The sequence below is a fragment of the Martes martes genome, assembly GCF_963455335.1.
Source record: "Martes martes genome assembly, chromosome: 4".
Taxonomy (NCBI): Eukaryota; Metazoa; Chordata; class Mammalia; order Carnivora; family Mustelidae; genus Martes; species Martes martes.
In genome coordinates, this window is record NC_137891.1 from 61207772 (window position 1) to 61227269 (window position 19498).

The following is a 19498-nucleotide window of genomic DNA, read 5'->3' on the forward strand; positions in this document are numbered from 1 at the left end:
TTGGCAGAATGGTGAATTTTTTGACTGGAATGAGTATTCTTAGCTTCAGCTCTCTGGTTTGATGTTATGGGTTGAGTATATGTCATAAGGATCCAGTAGTATGTGTTACAAACTCTGCACCTTGAGACTTACTGGTGTGGGGACTCTGACAAAAATGTGAGCAGGAGTTATAAGACTGTTTATGTGTGTGTGTGCAAGGTACAGATTTTTCAGAAAGTTCAGATTCCTGATAATCTCACATAAAATTCAGATGTCATCAATCTGTCATCCACAGTGACCAATTGACCATTCCTTTCTTATATTCTGTCTAACCTTGTTAGGTCAGCTAGTATTTAAATAGCAGTATTCTGTGCATGAGTTAAACAACAGGGATCTAATAATTCACAATAGAAGAGTCTCTTTCTAAGTGGTCTTCTGCAGAGAGATAAGAGAATATTTAACTTAGGGAAAATGCTTAATTTAGGGGGGAAAGAATACTACTTAGCGATATCCCATTTTAAAAACTATATAAAAATTCAAGCTAAAGAAATAAATTAAGAGATGGTTATCCATGCTGTCAAAAGATTAATAATCATAATGGTGAGAAAGAAGAATTATTATCAATGATAAACCCCTTATTATGTTCCACACTCTCTTTTAGGCACCTCGTAGCCATTATCTCATTAAATCTTTATCGTAATTCTATGAGGAATGAGTTCTTCGACCCACTTTATATATGAGAAAACCAAGGTGCAGGAAGGTGAATAATTTGGCCAAGACCACATAACTTAGAAGTAGCCAAACTAGGATTTGAAGCTAATTATATCCATGAGATGGAGCACAAAGTTCCTTTAAATTATAAATTTGATTTACATACCCTAAATATTATTTGATTAAAAAAAAAATTTCACGCTTTTTAAAAAAATTATTAGAATGAAGTGTACAATATTTGCTTCTTTCCTTTTGGGAGGCAGATAGAACTATTTAAGTATTCTCTTCTAAGTTTACATTCATGATTAAAATTTTGAAAAATAAATAATTGCTTCTAATACCATTTGTGAGCATTTTTGATTATTGAATAGTGAACCAGTCAAGTTCTGCAAGTTTGAGCACTAAAATGCTTTGCAAAATCAAAACATTTTGCAGTTTTTCTAAGTCAATTTTAACCATTTAGCTTGTCTCTCCTAGTTTCCTAAGTCCTTTAAAAATCTAATAGAACATTCTTTCTTTTTCCCTGTAGAGATGTCTTTCATCTCTCTAAATAATGTTCTTTTGCTTGAGGTAGTTACTTTTTTCAAGCTCAGAAATGAAACCAGTAAGTATTCTGCCAGTCGTCTGTTTCGTTATGGTCAATTGAAGTCTGTTCTGTCATCTTTGTTCTCTTTGCCAGTATAGTCCTGGGGCTTTCAGTAATTTTATCTAATTCTATAATTCGTATCATTAAAACATAGCCCATCAAAGAGAAAAAGTTGAAAATACCTTTGTTTATTTAAAAGAACAACTTTCTTCCAAAAAGGTTGCATGAAAGAGTTTTCTGCAAGCACCTCTTTGTTCCTAGAAAGACTGCAGAGAATGTGAGACGAGCCATATGGATAACTTTCTCTGACCTGGGTCTTCTGTTGTCAAGATCTGCCAGGCTTTCTTTTTTAGCATAGGATTTCATGTTTCCCTAATACAGCATCCTTTGCGTGACAATGATAGGCATATATATGATTTTTAAAAAGTCAAAATGTAAGTAATAGTCTTCTGCGTACCAGTAGCAGTTTTGGATTCTAGAATAAAAGTGCCCTTGTTTTAGAACTCCACAACTAAACTAAACTTACTTGAAATAGGTTGCTGGTGAACACCAGGGAGAAAGTGGCAGGCATCCATTATTCTGTATAATGGCAAAGGCTTCATCAATAAATGCCCATTTTATGCATGTATGTATGTATGTGTGTGTATTTTTAAATATAGCTGACACACACAGTTACATTAGGTTCGGATGTACAACACAGTTATTCTACAGCTCTATACTGTGCTCCTTACAAGGGTAGCTACCATCTGTCACCATACAACGCTATTACAATACCACTGATTATATCCCCTTGCTGTGCTTTTGATCACCATGACTTACTCATTCCATAACTGGAAGCCAGGACCTACCACTCGCTTCACCTATTCTGCCCATCCCCCCACCCTTATCACCTCTGGCAACCAGTATATTCTCTGAATTTAGGGGCTGTTTCAGCTTTTTTGTTTGTTCGTTTATAGGTTTTGTTTTTTAGATTCTACACAGAAGTGAAATCATACGGCATTTGTCTACTCTGACTTATTGCACTTATACCCTTTAGGTCTGTCCATGTTGCCACAAATGGTAAGATCTCACTTTTTCTGTGGCTGAATTAATATTCATATATATATATAATTATATATAATAATATATAAATTATATATAATTTATATATTATAATATATAATTTTATATATATATGAATATTAATTCAGCCACAGAAAAAGTGAGATCTTACCATATAATTTTATATATATATATATATATATATATATATATATATATATATCACATCTTCTTTATCCATTCAGCTATCAGTGGACACTTAGGTTGCTTCCATATCCTGGCTATTGGAAATAATGCTGCAATAAACTTAAGGATGCAGATACCTTTTGAATTAGTATTTTTATTTTCTTTGGGTATATAGTAGTGGAATTACTGAATCATATGGCATTTTGTATTTTTAATTTTTTTTAAGGAACCTCCATACTGTTTTCCACAGTGGTTGCAGCAATTTACATTCCCACCAACAGTGCATCAGGGTTTCTTCTTCTCTACATTCTCACCAACACTTATTGCTTGTCTTTTTGATACTAGCCATTCTAATTGTTATAAGGTAAGAGATCACTGTGGTTTTCATTTGCATTTCCCTGATGATTAGTGATCTGCTGAGCATCTTTTGCTGTGTCTAATTGTCATCTGTAGGTCCTCTTTGGAAAAATGTATATACAGGTCCTCTGCCTACTTTTTAATCAGATTGTTTGTTTTTCTGGTGTTGGCTTATGTAAGTTCTTTATGTATTTTGGATAGCACCGCCCCTTATCAGATATGTCATTTGCAAATACCTTCTCTCATTCAGGTGGTTCCCTTTTCATTTTGTTGATGGTTCCCTTTGTTATGCAAAAAGCTTTTTTATTTTGGGGTGGTCCAAATAGTTTTTGCTTTTGTGTCCTTTGCCTTAGGAGATATCATCTAGCAAAATGTTGCTAAAGCCCATGTCAGAGAGATTACGGCCTGTTTTTTTCCAGGACTGTGATGGTTTCAGGTCTCACATTCAAGTCGTGCATCTATTTTGAGTTTATTGTTTTATCCGGTGTAAGAAAGCGGTATAGTTTTATTCTTTTATATATAATGGTCCAATCTCCCCACTACCGTTTATTGAAGAGACTGCCTTTTCCCTACTGTATATTCTTGACTCCTTTGTTGTAGATTAATTGACCATATGCATATGGGCTTATTTCTGGGCTATTTTGTTCCATTTATCTGTGTGTGTGTGTTTTTGTGCCAGCACCATATTATTTTGATTACTACAGCTTTTATAGTATACCTTGAAATCTAAGATTGTGATACCTCCAGCTTTGTTTTTCTTTCTCAAGATTGCTTTGGCTGGTCAGGGTCTTTTGTGGCTTCATACAAAGTTTAGTAAGTTTTGTTCTAGTTCTTTTTTGTTTGTTTGAGATTTTATTTATTTATTTATTAGAGAGAGAGTGCATGAGAGAGAGAGAGTAGAGGGAGAGGGAGAAGCAGACTCCCCGCTGATCAGGGAGCCCTGTGTGGGACTCTATCCCAGTACCCTGGGATCATGACCTGAGCTGAAGGCAGATGCTTAACTGACTGAACCACCCAGGCGTCCCCATTTGTTCTTGTTCTGTGAAAAAACACTCTTGGTATTTCAATATTGGTTGCACTGAATCTGTAGATCGCTTGGGGTAGTATAGGAATTTTAACGGTATTGATTCTTTGAATCCATGAGCATAGAATATCTTTTTATTTGTGTCATCTTTAATTTCTTTCATCAATGTTTTACAGTTTTCAGGTATAGTTCACTCATCATCTTGATTAAGTTTACTCCTAGGTATTTTATCCTTTTTGGTGCAATTATAAATAGAATTGTCTTCTTGATTTCTTTTTGCTATCTCATTATGAGTTCTAATACTTTTTTGCATGGGTCTTTAAGGTTTCCTATATATAGTATCATGTCATCTGTAAATAGTGACAGTTTACTTTTTCTTTACCAGTTGGATGGCTTTTATTTCTTATCTCATTGCTACAGCTAGGACTTCTATTTTAGTCTATTTATCTTTTATTTCTAATTTTTTTACATTGAATAAGAGAGAGAAGAATGGATATCTTGTCTTGGTCCTGATCTTAGAGGAAAAGCTCCCAGTCTTTTGTAATGTAGTGTGATGTTTGCTATGGGTTTATCATATATGGCCTTTGTTATATGGAGGTATATTCCCCTGAATCCACTTTGTTGAGTTTTTATCATGAAAGTATGATGCATTTTGTCAGATGCTTTTTCTGCTTCTATTGAGATTGCAAATTGAGATAATTTTTATCCTTGATTTTATTAAGGTGGTGTATCATTTGATTTCCAGAAATTGAAGCATTTTTGCATCCATAGAATAAATCATACTTGATCATGGCGAAAGATCCTTTTAATGTATTGTTGAATGTGATTTGCTAATTTTTACTGAGGATATTTGCATTTGTGTTCATCAGGGATATTGGCCTGTAGTTGTTTTTTTTTATTTTGTTTTGTTTTTCTTTTTCTTTTTGTTTTTAAGTAGTGTCTTTGCCTGGTTTTGGTAACAGGGTAGTGCTTGCTGGTCCTATAGAATGTATTTGGAAATTTTTCTTCCTCTATTGCTAGAAGTACTTTAAGAAGAACAGGTATTAACTCTTCTTTAAATGTTTGATAGTCTACTCACTGTAGCAGCACATAAACTAAAACTGGAACAATAAATGTTTAACAGAATTCACCTATAAATCCGTCTGATCCTGAACATTTATTTGTTGGAAATTTTTGACTCTATTACTGACTCTATTTCATTACTAGTAACTGGTCTGTTTAGATTTTCTGTTTCTTCCTGATTCTTTTTAGATCATACATTTCTAGGAATTCATCCCTTTCTTCTTCATTGTCCAATTTGTTGGCATATGATTTTTCATTGTAGCCTCTAATAATACCTTGTATTTATGGTGTATGTTGTTAGTTTTCTCCTTTCATTTCTGATTTTATGGAAGTCCTCTTTTTTTCCTTGATGAGTCTGACTGAAGGTTTATCAATTTTGTTTAACTTTTCCAAGATCCAGCTCTTGATTTCATTGATCTTTTCTATTTTTTTAAGTCTATTTTACTTATTTCCACTCTGAACTTTATTATTTCCTTCCATCCACACACTGTGTTTTGTAATTCTTCAAGTGTAAGGTTGGATTATTTATTTGAGATTTTCCTTATTTCTTGAAGTAGGCCTGGATCACTATAAATTTCCCTCTTGAAACTGCTTTCACTGGGTCCTAAAGATTTTGGACCTTTGTGTTTTTATTTTCAGTTATCTGTATGTATTTTTTATTTCCTCTTTAATTTCTTTGTTGACCCATTAGCCTCCACATCGTGTTTTTTCCAGTTTTTTTAAATTGATTTTAGTTTTATACCATTGTGGTCTGAAATGATACTTGAAATGATTTTGATATTCTTAAATTTATTTTTTTATTTTTATTTTTTTAAAGATTTTATTTATTTATTTGGCAGAGAAGTCACAAGTAGGCAGAGAGGCAGACAGAGGGGGAGGGGAAAGCAGGATCCCTGTCGAGCAGAGAGCCTGATGCGGGGCTCGATGCCAGGACCCTGAGACCATGACCTGAGCCGATGGCAGAGGCTTAATCCACTGAGCCACCCAGGTGCCCTGATCTTCTAAAATTTATTGAGACTTGTTTTGTGGCCCAGCTTGTGAACTATTCAGGAGAACATATCAAGTACACTTGAAAAGAATTTATATTCTGTGGTTTAACTCCATCTATTAACTCCCATCTATTAACTCCATTGAGTCTAATGTGTCATTCAGAGCCCTGCTGATTTTCTGTCTGGATGATCTACCCATTCATGTAAAGGGGTTGTTAAAGCCCTTTATACTTACTGTATTTCTGTCATTTTTTTCCTTTTCTGTCTGTTAATAGTTGTGTTATGTATTTAGGACTCTAATGTTGGATGCATAGATATTTACAATTATTATATCCTCTTGTTGGATTGATTTCTTTATCACTATGTAATGTCCTTCTTTCTTTTACAGTCTTTGTTTTAAAGTCTATTTTTGTCTGATATAAGCATTGCTACCCCAGCTTTTTTATCTCTGTCCATTTGCATGGAATATCTTTTTCCATCCCTTTACTTTCAACCTGTATGTGTCTTTAGATCTGAAGTGAGTCTCTTGTAGACAACATATAGATGGGTCTTGTTTTTTAATCCATTCCTTCACCCTGTGTCTTTTAATTGGAGCATTTAGACCATTTAAAATAATTATTGATAGGGATGTACTTATTGCTATCTTGTTCATTGATTTCTGGTTGTGTTTGTAGTTCTCTGTTCCTGTGTTCTTCTCTTGCTCTCTTTCTTTGTGATTGATGGATTATTTAATGTTACCTTTGGCTCTCTTTCTCTTTTTTTTCTTATGTATCTCTTACTGGGTTTGGTTTGTCGTTGCCATGAGGTTTATATATACTATCCTAAGCATATAGCAGCCTATATTACATTGATAGTCACTTGAAATCAAACACATAGTAAAAGAACTTCATTTTTACTTCTCTGTTTTAGGTGCATGTTGTCATAGTTTACATCGTTTTATTTTGTGAGTTCCCTTAACTAATTTTATATGTATACTTGGTTTTATTACCTTTGTCTTTAACCTTCATATTAGATTTATAAAGGGCTTTTCTACTACCTTTACTGTATGTTTACTTTTACTTGTGAAATTTTGTCCTTTCATAATTTTCTTCTAATTATAGCCTTTTGCTTCCACTTAAAGATTCTAACATTTCTTACAAGACCAGTCTTGTGGCAATGAATTCCTTTAACTTTTGTTTGTCTGGGAAAGTCTATCTGTCCTTCAACTCTGAGTGATAATCTTGCCCAGTATTCTTGGTTGTAGGTTTTTTTCCTTTTAGCTCTTTGAATAGATCATGCCACTTTCTTCTAGCCTGCCAAGTTTCTGCTTAAAAATTAGCCAATAGCTTTATGGGGTTTCCCTTATATATAACTAATTGCTTCTCTCTTGCTGCTTTTAAAAACTTCTCTTTATCTTTAAACTTTGTCATTTTAATTATTATGTGTCATGGTATAGACTTCATTGGGTTCATTTGTGTGGAATTCTCTGCACCTCTTTAACCTAGATGTCTCTTTCCCCAGATTAGGAAAGTTTTCTGCTGCTTTCTCTCACTCTTTTCTTTCTGGGACCTGCAAATGTTTGTTTGCTTAATGTAGTCTAAGAGATCCTTTAGCCTGTCCTTATTATTTTTTTTTTTTAATTCTTTTTGCTATACAGCTTGGGTGCTTTCCATTACCCTGTCTTCCAGATCACTGATGTCTTCTTCTGCATCCTCTAATCTGCTGCCAATTCCCTCTAGTCTATTTTTCATTTCAGTTATTATATTCTCCAACTTTGATTCTTTGTTATATTTTCTTTTTGTTGAAATTCTCACTGAGTTCATACACTCTTCAGTCCAGTGAGCATCTTTATGACCATTACTTTGAACTCTTTATCAGATAGTTTCCTTATCTCTGTTTCAGTTAGTTTGTGTTCTGAGGTTTTAGCTTGTTCTTTCTTTTGGAACGTAATCCTGTCTCCTCATTTTGCTTGACTTTCTGTGTTTGCTTATATGAATTAAGCACAACAGCAATTTCTCCTAAACTTGAAGGAATGGTCTTGTGTATGGTCATCCTCTATGTAGACTGTGTATGCCTGGTGACTTTGGCTGAGATGCTGGAGCTATGGCTGGCATGGTCTTGGCTACTCAGTGCTGGGGTTGCCCTGGTGCTCTTCGTGCAGAGAGCACCATGGCAGGATAGCTGAAGTGGATGTAAGCCAGTGTATCTCAGAATATTTTATGTAGAAGTGCCATGGCAGGGTGGCTGCAGCCAAGGTAGGCATGGGCCATGGCTTCTCAGGGTGCCCTGGAAAGTCATCTACAACAAAAGTGGTATGGGCCTGGAGTGTTTTGGTTTGCTTTGCACTTGTGTCACCTTGGCAAGATGACTGGAGCTATAGAGAACATGGGTTATTGCCATCAGGTCACCTTTGTGGGACAGTTGGGACTCCAGTGGGCTATGGGCTCACTGAGGGAGTGGGTCAGTTCTACTGCCCAGCCCCTGCTTCTGTCCAGGCTATCAAGGTAGAAAGGAAATATAAAGCATGGCAGTTGCCCACCCCTCCACTGCAGAGAGATTTTTCAGCAGCATTCTCACTGGTAGAGTTCTAGAGCTAGATCCTTTATATCCTAATTGCCCTTTAACCTGCAGCTTTTGTGCCCCAGGACAGACAAATACGTTCAGGGTTTCTTGGTACTATCCCACCCTGCTATGATTCACAGCATTGGAAGTGAGGGTTCATGTCTCTGTTTCTTTTGCCATTCTCTATGTAGTCTGTCTTTGGTTGTGAAGAAGCTGTTCAGTCAGCTTGCAATTCTTCAGAAGCTATTACTAAATAAGTGCCTACTTAGTGTTTTCATGGAGGAGGTGGGTTCAGGGTCTTCCTGCATTGCCATCCATACTAGACAAACAAAAAATGTCCATTTTAAATGTGAACTCCAAAATTTGCTGAAATCCAAGATGAAATGGAGAACCTGATTAATAATGCTCAATTCCAAGCTTATTGAGAAAAATGAAAGCTGCTTTTGTAAAAAAAATAAATAATAATATCTTTAATGAATTTTTTTCTTATAGATTTTGAGATAAGGGGATTACTAACACCAAGTACAGAGAATTTTATTATTCTAAAGCCATTTCACTTAGTTCTTAATGAGAACATTATATATGCCAGCTCTTGAATTGGATTTCATCTTTGTTCTTAAAGAATTCACTTCGGTCTAGAGTAGGACCAGATATGCAAATAATAAAAGAGCAATGCTGTGCAATAAATTTCATGCTGAAGTTTTAGAATAATCTGTCTTCCAAGATCTTTTTACTTATAATTTGGGAAGTATTTGTACATCCATATGCAAATTTTCCTGACATAATATGAAAGCAAAGCTATGTTCGTTTTTCCCCATAGAAATTGTAACTATAAACTTTTTTCTGTACCTGTTTTTTTGTTTGTTTGTTTTTACAATATATTCCGGCAGTCATTCCATATCAGTGCATGGAGTTCTGTATCTCTAATTCTTTTAAATGGCAGCACTGGCATTCTATTACTTGGATGTGCTACACTTCAATGAGTCCCTTGGGGTGAATATTTAGGTGGTTTCCCATATTTACTATTACAAACAGTTCTGTAGTGAATGGTCTTCATGTGATTCATGCATGGGCAAGTGTGTCTGTGGTATAAATTCCTAGAAGTACACTACCTGAGCCAAAGGTTATATCCTTTTGTGGTTTTTAACATTTTATTAATATATTCTTCAGCAAAATTCAGTTTACATGTGAGTGTTCATGCACCCAGCTTTTTTTATGTTAGTAATTTTATGTATATCTAGAAAGAATAAATGCAAAATACTAGATGAGGAGGAAAATTAGAGGGATTTGGAAAGTTGCACATGTGGACAAGAGGAGCAAGAAGGATGTGTCATTTTCCCATTAGGGAATATTTTGGTTCTAATAACCCAAAAATGTGTGCTACTTTCCAAGATATTGGCCTTAGTATCTATTTCTCTCAATATATGCCTAATCTTGATAAACTAATAATATACTCATCAGTTTCAGCTATCTTTTCTGTTTATATTTGTGGTTAGCTCTGTTTTTAGTCCCATGGCTCTCGTTACCTGATGGAGTATCTCCATTTAGGCATCCTAAGTCATCCCATCTGAATGTCAGCTAATAAAGTAACTCAGCTCACCCCTTAAATTTGCCTGGTATTCTCCTCCTCCAACCCATCACCAAGACATATGTTATTGTTTCTTCATGTGGCTCCTATCCATTGTACACATTCCATTTCCACTATCCCTTGGCATAATCTCTCTACTACTGGTCAGCCACACCTCCAGTCCATCCCTCCTGGGTAGATATTCCAAATGCTTCTACCTGGAAAAAGCTCCTTCCTTACTAGTCTTTATTTTGAACATACCGTCCCAGCCCCATCGTGTCACACTAAATGCTCTGTTCATCCCACCTATCAGCCTTATTATATATGATCTCCTGACTTGGAGTCCCATTTCTTCCCATCTAGCTAACCAGCTTTGCCCATTCTTCAAATTCAGTGCAGGCCCAACTTACCCTCTCCAGCTTATAACTGAGCTCTCCTCACTCTGAATGCATCCATTGATTTTTTGTTTTATTGAGATATAATTGGTAGACATCACTATATAAATTTGAGAAGGTGTACAGCATAACAATTTTGGTTACATATATTGTGAAGTGATTACCACAATAAGTAATAGGTTTACTTAACAACTATCATCATAGCTACAAAAAAAAAATGTTTTTTAAAAATGTTTTTCCTTACACTGAGCAGTCTTAGAATCTACTCCTAAATTTCAAACATACTATAAAGCAGTGTTATTTTTCTTACAACTGGTACTTTATATCTTTCATTTACCTTCATCTAATTCCCCCACTCCCTGTGTCTGGTAACCACAAATCTGATCTTTTTTTTTTTTTTTTTTTCCTGTGAGTTTGGGATTTGGGTTTTGGGTTTTTTTTTTAAGATTCTACCTATAAGTGAGATCATACAGTATTTATCTTTCCCTGACTTGTTTTACTTGGTGTAAGGTCTATCAGTGTTGTGAATGTTAAGATTTTCTATCTTATGGTTGAATAATAGTCCATCGTATATAGATGCCACAAATCTTTTATCCATTCATTCATCAATGGACACTTAGGTTGTCTCCATGTCTTGGCTATTATGAATAGTGCTGTAATGAACATAAGGGTACAGATATCTCTTCAACAATGTTTTCGTTTCCTTTAGATATATACCCAGAAGTGGCATTGCTGGATCATAGGGAAGTTCTTTTTTTTTTTTTTTTTTTACATTCCCACCAGCAATATGCAAGGGTTCCCTTTTCTCCACAATCTCACCAGCACTTTACTTCTTGTCCTTTTGATAATGGTTGTTCTCACAGACATGAGATTGTGGTTTTGCAATTCCCAGATTAGTGATGTTGAACATCTTTTCATGTATCTTTTGGCTGTCCATATATCTTCTTTGGAGAAATGTTTATTTAGGTTCCCTGCCCATTTTTAATCAGGTTATTTGTTGTTTCACTACTGATTTGTATCGGTTTGTTATATTTTTTGGATATTAATTCCTTTTCCAATGTATGGTTTGTGAATATTATTTTTCCCCATTCTTTAGATTTCATTCTTTAGTCTTTCCATTTTGTTGACCATTTCTTTTGCTATGCAGAAGTATATTTTCAATGCAATCCACTTGTTTTTTTGCTTGTGCTTTAGGTGTCGTGTCCCAAAAAAAGTCATTATCAAGATCCATGTCAAGGAATTTTTTAATGTTTTCTTCTAGGAGTTTTCTCATTTCTGGTCTTACATTTAAGTCTTTAAATGTTTGCAGCCGATTTTCTCAGGACCATTTATTGAAGAGACTGCCTTTTCTCCACTGAGTATTCTTGGCTCCATTGTCAAATATTATGTGACCATATACATGTGTTTTATTTCTGGGTGGTTGATTCTGTTCCATTGATCTATATGTCTGTTTTTATGCTAGTAATATACTGTTTTTATTACCATAGCTTTATAATATACCTTGATATCAGGAAATGTGATGTTTCCCACTTTCTTTCTCAGGATTGCTCTGTCCATTTGGGGTTATTTGCAATTCCATATAAATTTTACATTTGTTTTTTCTACGTCTCTAAAAAATGCACTGAAATCATGGTAGGGATTGCACTGAATCTGTGGGTGGCTTTGGGTATCATGGACATTTAAGCAGTATTAATTCTTCTAATCCATGAACATGAGATACCTTTCCTTTTGTTATATACTCAGTTTCTTTCATTCATGTCTTATGTTTTTTAGTGTAGCTATTTTCCTTGGTTAAATTAATTCCTAACATTTTTTACAGGTCATTTGGTATTAGTGCATAGAAACACTAGTATAAAAAATACTATTTTTATATGTTAATTTTGTATCCTGCAACTTTACTGAATTTGTTGGTTAGCTACCACTTCTTTTGTATGGAGTCTTTAGGGTTTTCTATATAAAATCATGTCATCTGCAAATAGTTTTTGTCCTTTTTCAATTCTAATGCCTCTTTTTTCTTGCCTGCTGGTTCTTGTCAGTGGGGGCATAGGTCATGCAGATTATTTTATACATCTGTAGTAGATACAATATTCAAGTCAAAGACTTTATTAAACCTAGAAGCAACCTTAAGTCATTTCCCCTAAACCTTCATGTTACAGATAAATAAATTGGGACTCCAGGAAAACTGTCATAATTCAAAATCCTATAACTAATGTCAGAGTTGAGAGTATAACCCGGTTCTTATCCTGGCACCTGCTTTTCTTTTGCCACCTTATCTCTCTGACTTCATATAAGAAATATCTGTTCCAGGTTTAATACTGACATGGAAGAAAATTGTTTTCTTGCACCCAGTTGTGCTGGGAAGCTCTTGTACATTCATGAACTCTTTGCACCAGTATGTGGTGAATTAGGGAAAGTATTTTGTAATATTAGTTCTAATTATTTGTGAACATGAGTTTGAGTTTCTTCTCCCCTGGATTCAGTCTTCTTATAATGACTCACTTAATATTAAATATGCTTTTCTTAAAGTAGAAGCCCAGTAAGTTTTGTGAGACTAGAACTACTGATTCTAACAGAGATCATTAGCCTTCATGTTACAAAATAGTGCTAAAGATGGAGTTGATGTCCTTGTATAGGGATGTTCCCAGAGACTACCTCTTCCCTTTCATATACACCTATGGTTTGCCAGTATTACTGTGGAGCTTTTTGCACTTTGGCTCAAATGAATGACCCCATCATCACTGTCTTGTAGTGAGTTGTGTCTGTAATATACCACAGGCATATTTCATCACTTGAATTTGTTTCAGGGTGCTACTTGATCAGTGGTTCTTAATAATACTCTATAGGAGGAAGAAGCTATTACTGTTTCGGTAAACAAGCCACTCCAGGGCTCTTTGGGAATAACCTCGCCTTTCCAGCTTGTTTTGAGGATGGTTTAAAACAGTTTCTATTACCTGTGCTCTAGGCTGGAATCAACTCCCAGAACTGTAAAGATAAGACACATAACCATTGCAGGACTTTGTTTACTATGGAATTAAATCCCTAATTTTTATCTTAACCATGTACCCAAGAAATTAGTTGGATCCTTTTCAGTTCCCTTTCCAATTTCTCTGCCATTCTACAATACATATGGCTGAGTACACCAATGGCTCTCAAATGTGTTTTGTTATCAATGGGAAACATATCTAACTTCAGATAATCAACATGCAAAAGACTTTGGCTGAACTTACTTTGTAAAAAAAAAAAAAAAAAAGCATCCACTTCTTACAAGTGATATATATTGATATATATTTATGAAGGTAGCTGTCCTGTAAGTTTCTAGATAGCTATCTGAAGAGCCTTAAGCATTCTCTGCCACATCCTCAAATAACAGAGCAATAGAACGACTCTACAGCAACCTTTGTTCAGTTGTTCATGAGAAGCAGCTTTGGGGAAGGACAACAAATCTCTGACACATTAGAGAAAATAAAGCAAATAAGAAAAATACACAAGTTAATTAAAAATAAAAGGATATTAAAATAGATGGTTAAATATACAAGAATGCTGTGTGTGTGTGTGTGTGTATATATATATATATATATAGCATATATATACACATATAGTTGAACACTTGAAAACTTAAAATAGTGAACGATTTTCCTTAAAAATGATGTGTCAAACATGGACTTGAAATTTAATAAAAATGAGCAGGTTGCTAAATGGTGCATACTATTTATATACACAATTTCAAATATGAGCATGCACACATAAAAGATATAGAAAAAGGTTGTCTGGATAGTAGGATTAAAAATGATTTGCTTTTCCCTGTAAAACTGAAGTTCTACAGTACACAGATTTTTATTCTAATAACAGAAAAAAAAGCTTTCTGTGTTAACATTTTTCAGATCTGACCTATAATTTTTCAGTGTCCCTCACTCAATAGAACGTAGGAGGGAGTGTTTGTGTTTCAAGCTATATACTATAGTGCTGATAATTTATACTGCTGGATTAAAAGCCTATTGAGAAGAGTTAGGAGGCATTACAGCCTCTGGGCTTAAGCTTCAGACCTGACCTGATGTGAATCAAGTGTTCACTCCATACCAGCTGTTATTTAAACCTCTCCGCTCCTCCTCCAAGACTCAGTTTTTACATCGGTGACACCATGATGGTAATACATATCGTTCCCTGAAATTATAGAGAGGCTTGAATCTGAGACTCTATATAAAGTGCTTAGGACAGTGCCTGAAAAATACTCCCTAAATTACCGCTATCATTATCATCGATGGCCTGCTTATAGGCCCTGCTCCACGTGGCTCCTGCAGCCAATCATGTCTTTCTCACAGATACAGCCAGTATCTTAACAATGGAATTCTGCTTCCTTCTCTGCCCCCTCACACACGCAGCCTTCAGGTGCTTTTCTGAGTGGTCATCCTTTCATAACATAGCTTAACTGTTACCTCTTCTTACCAGGAATTTCCCCCAGCTTCCCCGGCCAAAGGAACTGGCTCCTACTAGTCCTTTCATAACATGCAGATAAAGGTTCGTGACTGTTGTGCATTTCCACGTCTCACCCACAGACTGCACCATCCCTGCAGATGCGGGAAAGGAGTGAATGAATGCAAAGCAGTCCAGTCTGTTTTTCTAGTCAAAAGTTGACAAGTAGATCATCCTAAAACTTTGGAAAGAGGTCTTCTGGGACTCAATGCTGGACTATTGTTATTGAAAGATAGGGAGTCCAGAAAGGTCAACATTTGATACTGGACTATGCGATATGCTTTTAGTAGATTGCTTGAGACAAAGGCATTGTTAATAACTTAATAGTTTGCATTCTCAGAATACAACAGTTCTGTGATCTACATCAAAAGAGTTACTTGCATCCACTTTTAGGTACAGATAAGCCCCAACCCCCAAAACTCTTACGTTCCTCTGTTTGCTTCCTTGACAAATTCTTCTTTTCGTCTGATTGTAATTCCTTTTGCGCCGTAATTGCAAAGTATAGTCAGGCCCTCACACTATTTCTTTTGTTGCTGTTTTAAAAAGCAGTTTTTCTATGGGCTAAGGAGATTGTTGTCTTCTGAAAAACGAGGATTACCTTTCCTTTATTTGAAAAAAGATTTTGCTGATGTGTAAGTACTTACTATAGAGCTTTGAGCAGTAAGAGTTTATAATCATGTTTTCATCCTTCAGGGATGAGGTAATCTCTCTTCTTTTCCTGTTTTTCTTATCGCTGGCTGATTCAGGTGTTTTACAAAGAGTCTCATCACTTAAACTAGATTTTTAGGCTGATTTTTTTAAACAACTACCAGAAAAACCGTTCGATCGTCATTTAAAGTTTTCCCATATGGTAAAGCCATTATAAGGTCAATGTGAAGAATGCCTAATGGAAGTAAATGAAAAAAAGCTGCTTCTTCCATGAGCAAAATTAAGTTTTGAAAAATGTAAAATGCTACCATCTAAGGAAAACTGCTTAAACTTTTAGCATTATAAATCCACTGGTTCCATATTTTGAAAGGCAACCGTGTTTGACAAAGTTTCCTTCATAGCTATTGTGTTTTATGTACAGTTTGGAATTGGCATTCAAGTCACAGTACAGATCAACTTCAGAGATATCCATCACTTTCTTAAAAGAAGCAGACTCCAGATTATATTTTAAAATGCAGTCCAGTAGTCTTCGGGGAGGATTAAGTTTGAATTTTTGTTTTAAACAGATGTGATGTTAAGCTCTTCCCTGGCAGTTCTCACAATGCTGAGAAAAAGGGATGAGCGTTGTAGCGAATTTCAAAAGCAGGGTTAGGGCTTCGTGCTGGGAGCATGGCCTGTCCTCACCACGTGTCTGCCCCTTTCACAGCACGCCATGCCCTTCTGGAGGATCTCCAGTCACTCGGACCTCATGGCCCTCCATCATGCCTTGGAACTGGAGTACCTGTAACAGCCACCTAGCACTTTGGAACCGCACAACTGCCCTGTGACCAGGAACAAATCCAGCAGGCCTGAGGCCTGTGTCAGCGCTGGAGTACCCAATGTCGCCATTTCACCATGTGGACGCACAGCTGCCGGCGGTCTTCACCTCTGCCCTTGTGGTAAATGAAGGGCCACGCCGACCTCTTCAGACCAGCTGTTGACTCTAGTACTGTGAATCCCATGAGAAGAAGCCATGAGAATGTTCTAGTACAGTGTGATGTGTCTTTGCCACAGTAACTACATGGTTCAAACCTGTGAAGAAAGGACCTGCAGACGCTTCCATTGTTCACATCTTCAATGTGACATAAACGTTAGCTTCTCCAATACAGCAAACTTGATTGCACAACCAAGACTGAAATGTGTTTCCCGAATACCAGTGAGGGGCTCTTCTTGGAAAGAAAGTTTACTTTTTTGGTGTCTCATACCCAGGGTAATCTGTACATCTCTACTTATTTATGAACAGACTTTTTAAAAACAGCTTTAATTGAGGTATGATTCCAGCACCATACAATTCACTCAACCAGACTTTTTTGACATCCAGTAACTGAAGAGACAGTAGCAGCATCATAATAAGCGATTAAAGGCCTTTGCCTCACGACACAGCAAGTACTTTGAATCTTAGCACATTGCAAAGTAGTTGAAAGTATGTCTAATTTAAACGTATAATATGTACATCACTGAGACAATCATGTACAGAGAATTTGGGGTGTAAATTTGTAATAATGGATGATTCTTTTACATATTGTTTAGAAAATGATATTGAAAGGTAGCGATGCCTTGATAGTGAAGTATGAGGCCATGTGTGCAGAAAGTCCTGTGCAGTGCCTTATCGAAGTACTGGGTATAAATATGTAGATAATGGAGTTTTTTTTTATTGTTGTTTTAGATAATGTTGTCAAGACCAAAAGCATGGATGTTAATAGAAATTTGTTTTCCAAATTATTTTTCCCATCAGTTTTTTCTTCTTTTTTTTAATGCTGTTAGGAGGACCTTGGTAAAATACAGCAGTGTCTTAAATAATCTGAAAAAAAAAAAAAAAAAAAAAAAGTCCTCTTACAACCTCACTTTTTCAGTTTCAACACTAATGTATTATATGTAACTACTTGAAAAAAAATGATTATGCAAATGCTTCTTCCCACAGAAAGAATGTAGATGATTCTTAGATATATTTTATTAATAAAATGATTCATGAATTGGAGACTAGCCAAGTTTTGTGTACTCAGATTATAGGGTCTGCATTTTCTTGCTTAGATAAAGGAAGACATTATCACCTAACTGGAAATGAGTGAAACTTTTTGATCGTTCCTTCTGTTTTCCTCCACACCTTTCCCTCAATCCCACCCTCCCTGGAAAGTTCATTGCAGGCAGTGGACATGGCCCAATAATCATCATCAAGGTTATTCCTCACCTGCATTATCTATAAAGCATAAATCTGGGAAATAAAAATTGTCACCTTTGTTATGCCATAAGACAGTCTCTCCAAAAGTGATGCGTTTGGGCACTAGTTTTCATCTAAAACCTTCCATTGTTATGAAATTACTTTTTGGATGAATTTTCTTTAATATTACATTGAGGGGGAAAAAAAACAAAACAAAACACCAGCTTGAACCCAAAGTAGCTAAAGAGCTGCTCTTATCTTTTCCTGAAGTTTCATGTTGCTGCTAAAATTAGTTGTGAGTTTTCCAAATTGCTTAAAAATCAAATTTGGGTACTTTTTTCTTTTTTTGCTTGAAGCAAACAGAAGACAACTTTTTAGCCTTTTCATTTTATGTTTTTGTACTCTGCAGATTGGAAAGCAAAGTTTATCCTGGCTTTACTGTATAAAGGTGTGTTGTGTCCACAATTGTGTACAGAATTTTTCTTCATTAATTTTGTGTTTAAATTAATAAAATTGATTTGTGAAGTACTGTAATCTCCTTGAATACGTTCTCTTATCTCTCATTTATGAGAAATAGGATATTGGTTGCATTAGCATGCTTCTGGTCCAACAAAAGGAGGTGGTATGAAGTAATTGTAGTAATAATGGCTTTATCATTCCTTGAGGAGACTAAACCAGAAGGGTAACATCTGTTTCTTTGATCACTGTAAGAACAGATGAACAGAAGGGCTCTACACTTCCTCTAAAACTATATAAACTGGACCCTCACTCGAATTTACCATAGAACAGAATTCAGCATCAAGGATCTTGGATGACAGAGCATCAATTTAGCCACTCAAATACCATAGGGATAGCAAAATAAAGCAGTTCTATCTAAAAAGAACATCCACAACACTTACCTCTAAAATTTGGCCAGATTAGTCACTGACAGGGAGCTATAAAACAGTACAACTTGCTTCCTCTTGGGATTCAACCTTAGAAACACAACATTCATACACACCAACACATGAAAAATCAAACATGCAGTCGTAGGCCTCATTTATCAGGACCACGATGTTCATTTTTCACAGGTACACACCCAGGCAAGTGGCTTGAGTGATGAAGTGCGTGAGCATGTTTTGACAGCCTGAGAATAAAAAAAATTTGGATAAAGTCTTCAGAGACAGGCAAGGATGGGGAGTGGAAGGATTTTTAAGTCTCAGGTAAAGAAAATAAGGAAAATGGGCAAAATGGAGGTCATATCCTCAAAAGATAATTTTTTAAAGCAACACTTCTAACATGATACTTCCTAATATATGTAAAGGGTTTCCCTTTGACCACTGATTAGAGCCCAAATTTTTCTACTTGGCATTCCCAAGTTTCCAACTATAGTATCTACTTTCTTCCCAACCATAATCTCTCATTACCACTATGAACAAACCTTCAGTGCACATTAACTGGACTCTTTCATGGACCAAACCACCTATAAGCATCCCTGCCTCACCTGTTTTCAGAGCCTTCCCATCAATGACATCCTCCACTCTCAGCGCGGGATTCTTCTTTAGAGCTTCTTTCCCATCATGGCGCACAGCATTAGCCCCCTCTCCTGACCTTCTCCCACTCAATGTCTATAGTCTCATTGGAGTTCATATTGTTCCCTTCCATAAAGATTCTCTGGGCCCCCACTATGGGAGGCATTGTCCTAGGTGCTAAGGAAGGTCCCTGCCCCTGAGGATGGGGTTTTACACTAAAATAGGTAGGAATAG

At 35.9% G+C, this 19498-nt stretch overlaps 1 protein-coding gene across 3 annotated transcripts in view; it reads left to right on the forward strand.

The window, feature by feature from the left end:
- The window catches only part of EYA1 (EYA transcriptional coactivator and phosphatase 1), a 166308-nt gene extending 148028 nt beyond the window's left edge, over positions 1 to 18280 (forward strand). For all 3 annotated transcript variants that reach the window (XM_080802030.1, XM_080802031.1, XM_080802032.1), the window contains exon 17: positions 16263 to 18280. In XM_080802030.1, coding sequence (XP_080658156.1) covers positions 16263 to 16343 — 81 coding nt within the window. In that variant the 3' untranslated portion in view covers positions 16344 to 18280. The remainder of the gene's footprint in view (positions 1 to 16262) is intronic.
- Positions 18281 to 19498: the final 1218 nt, after the last annotated feature.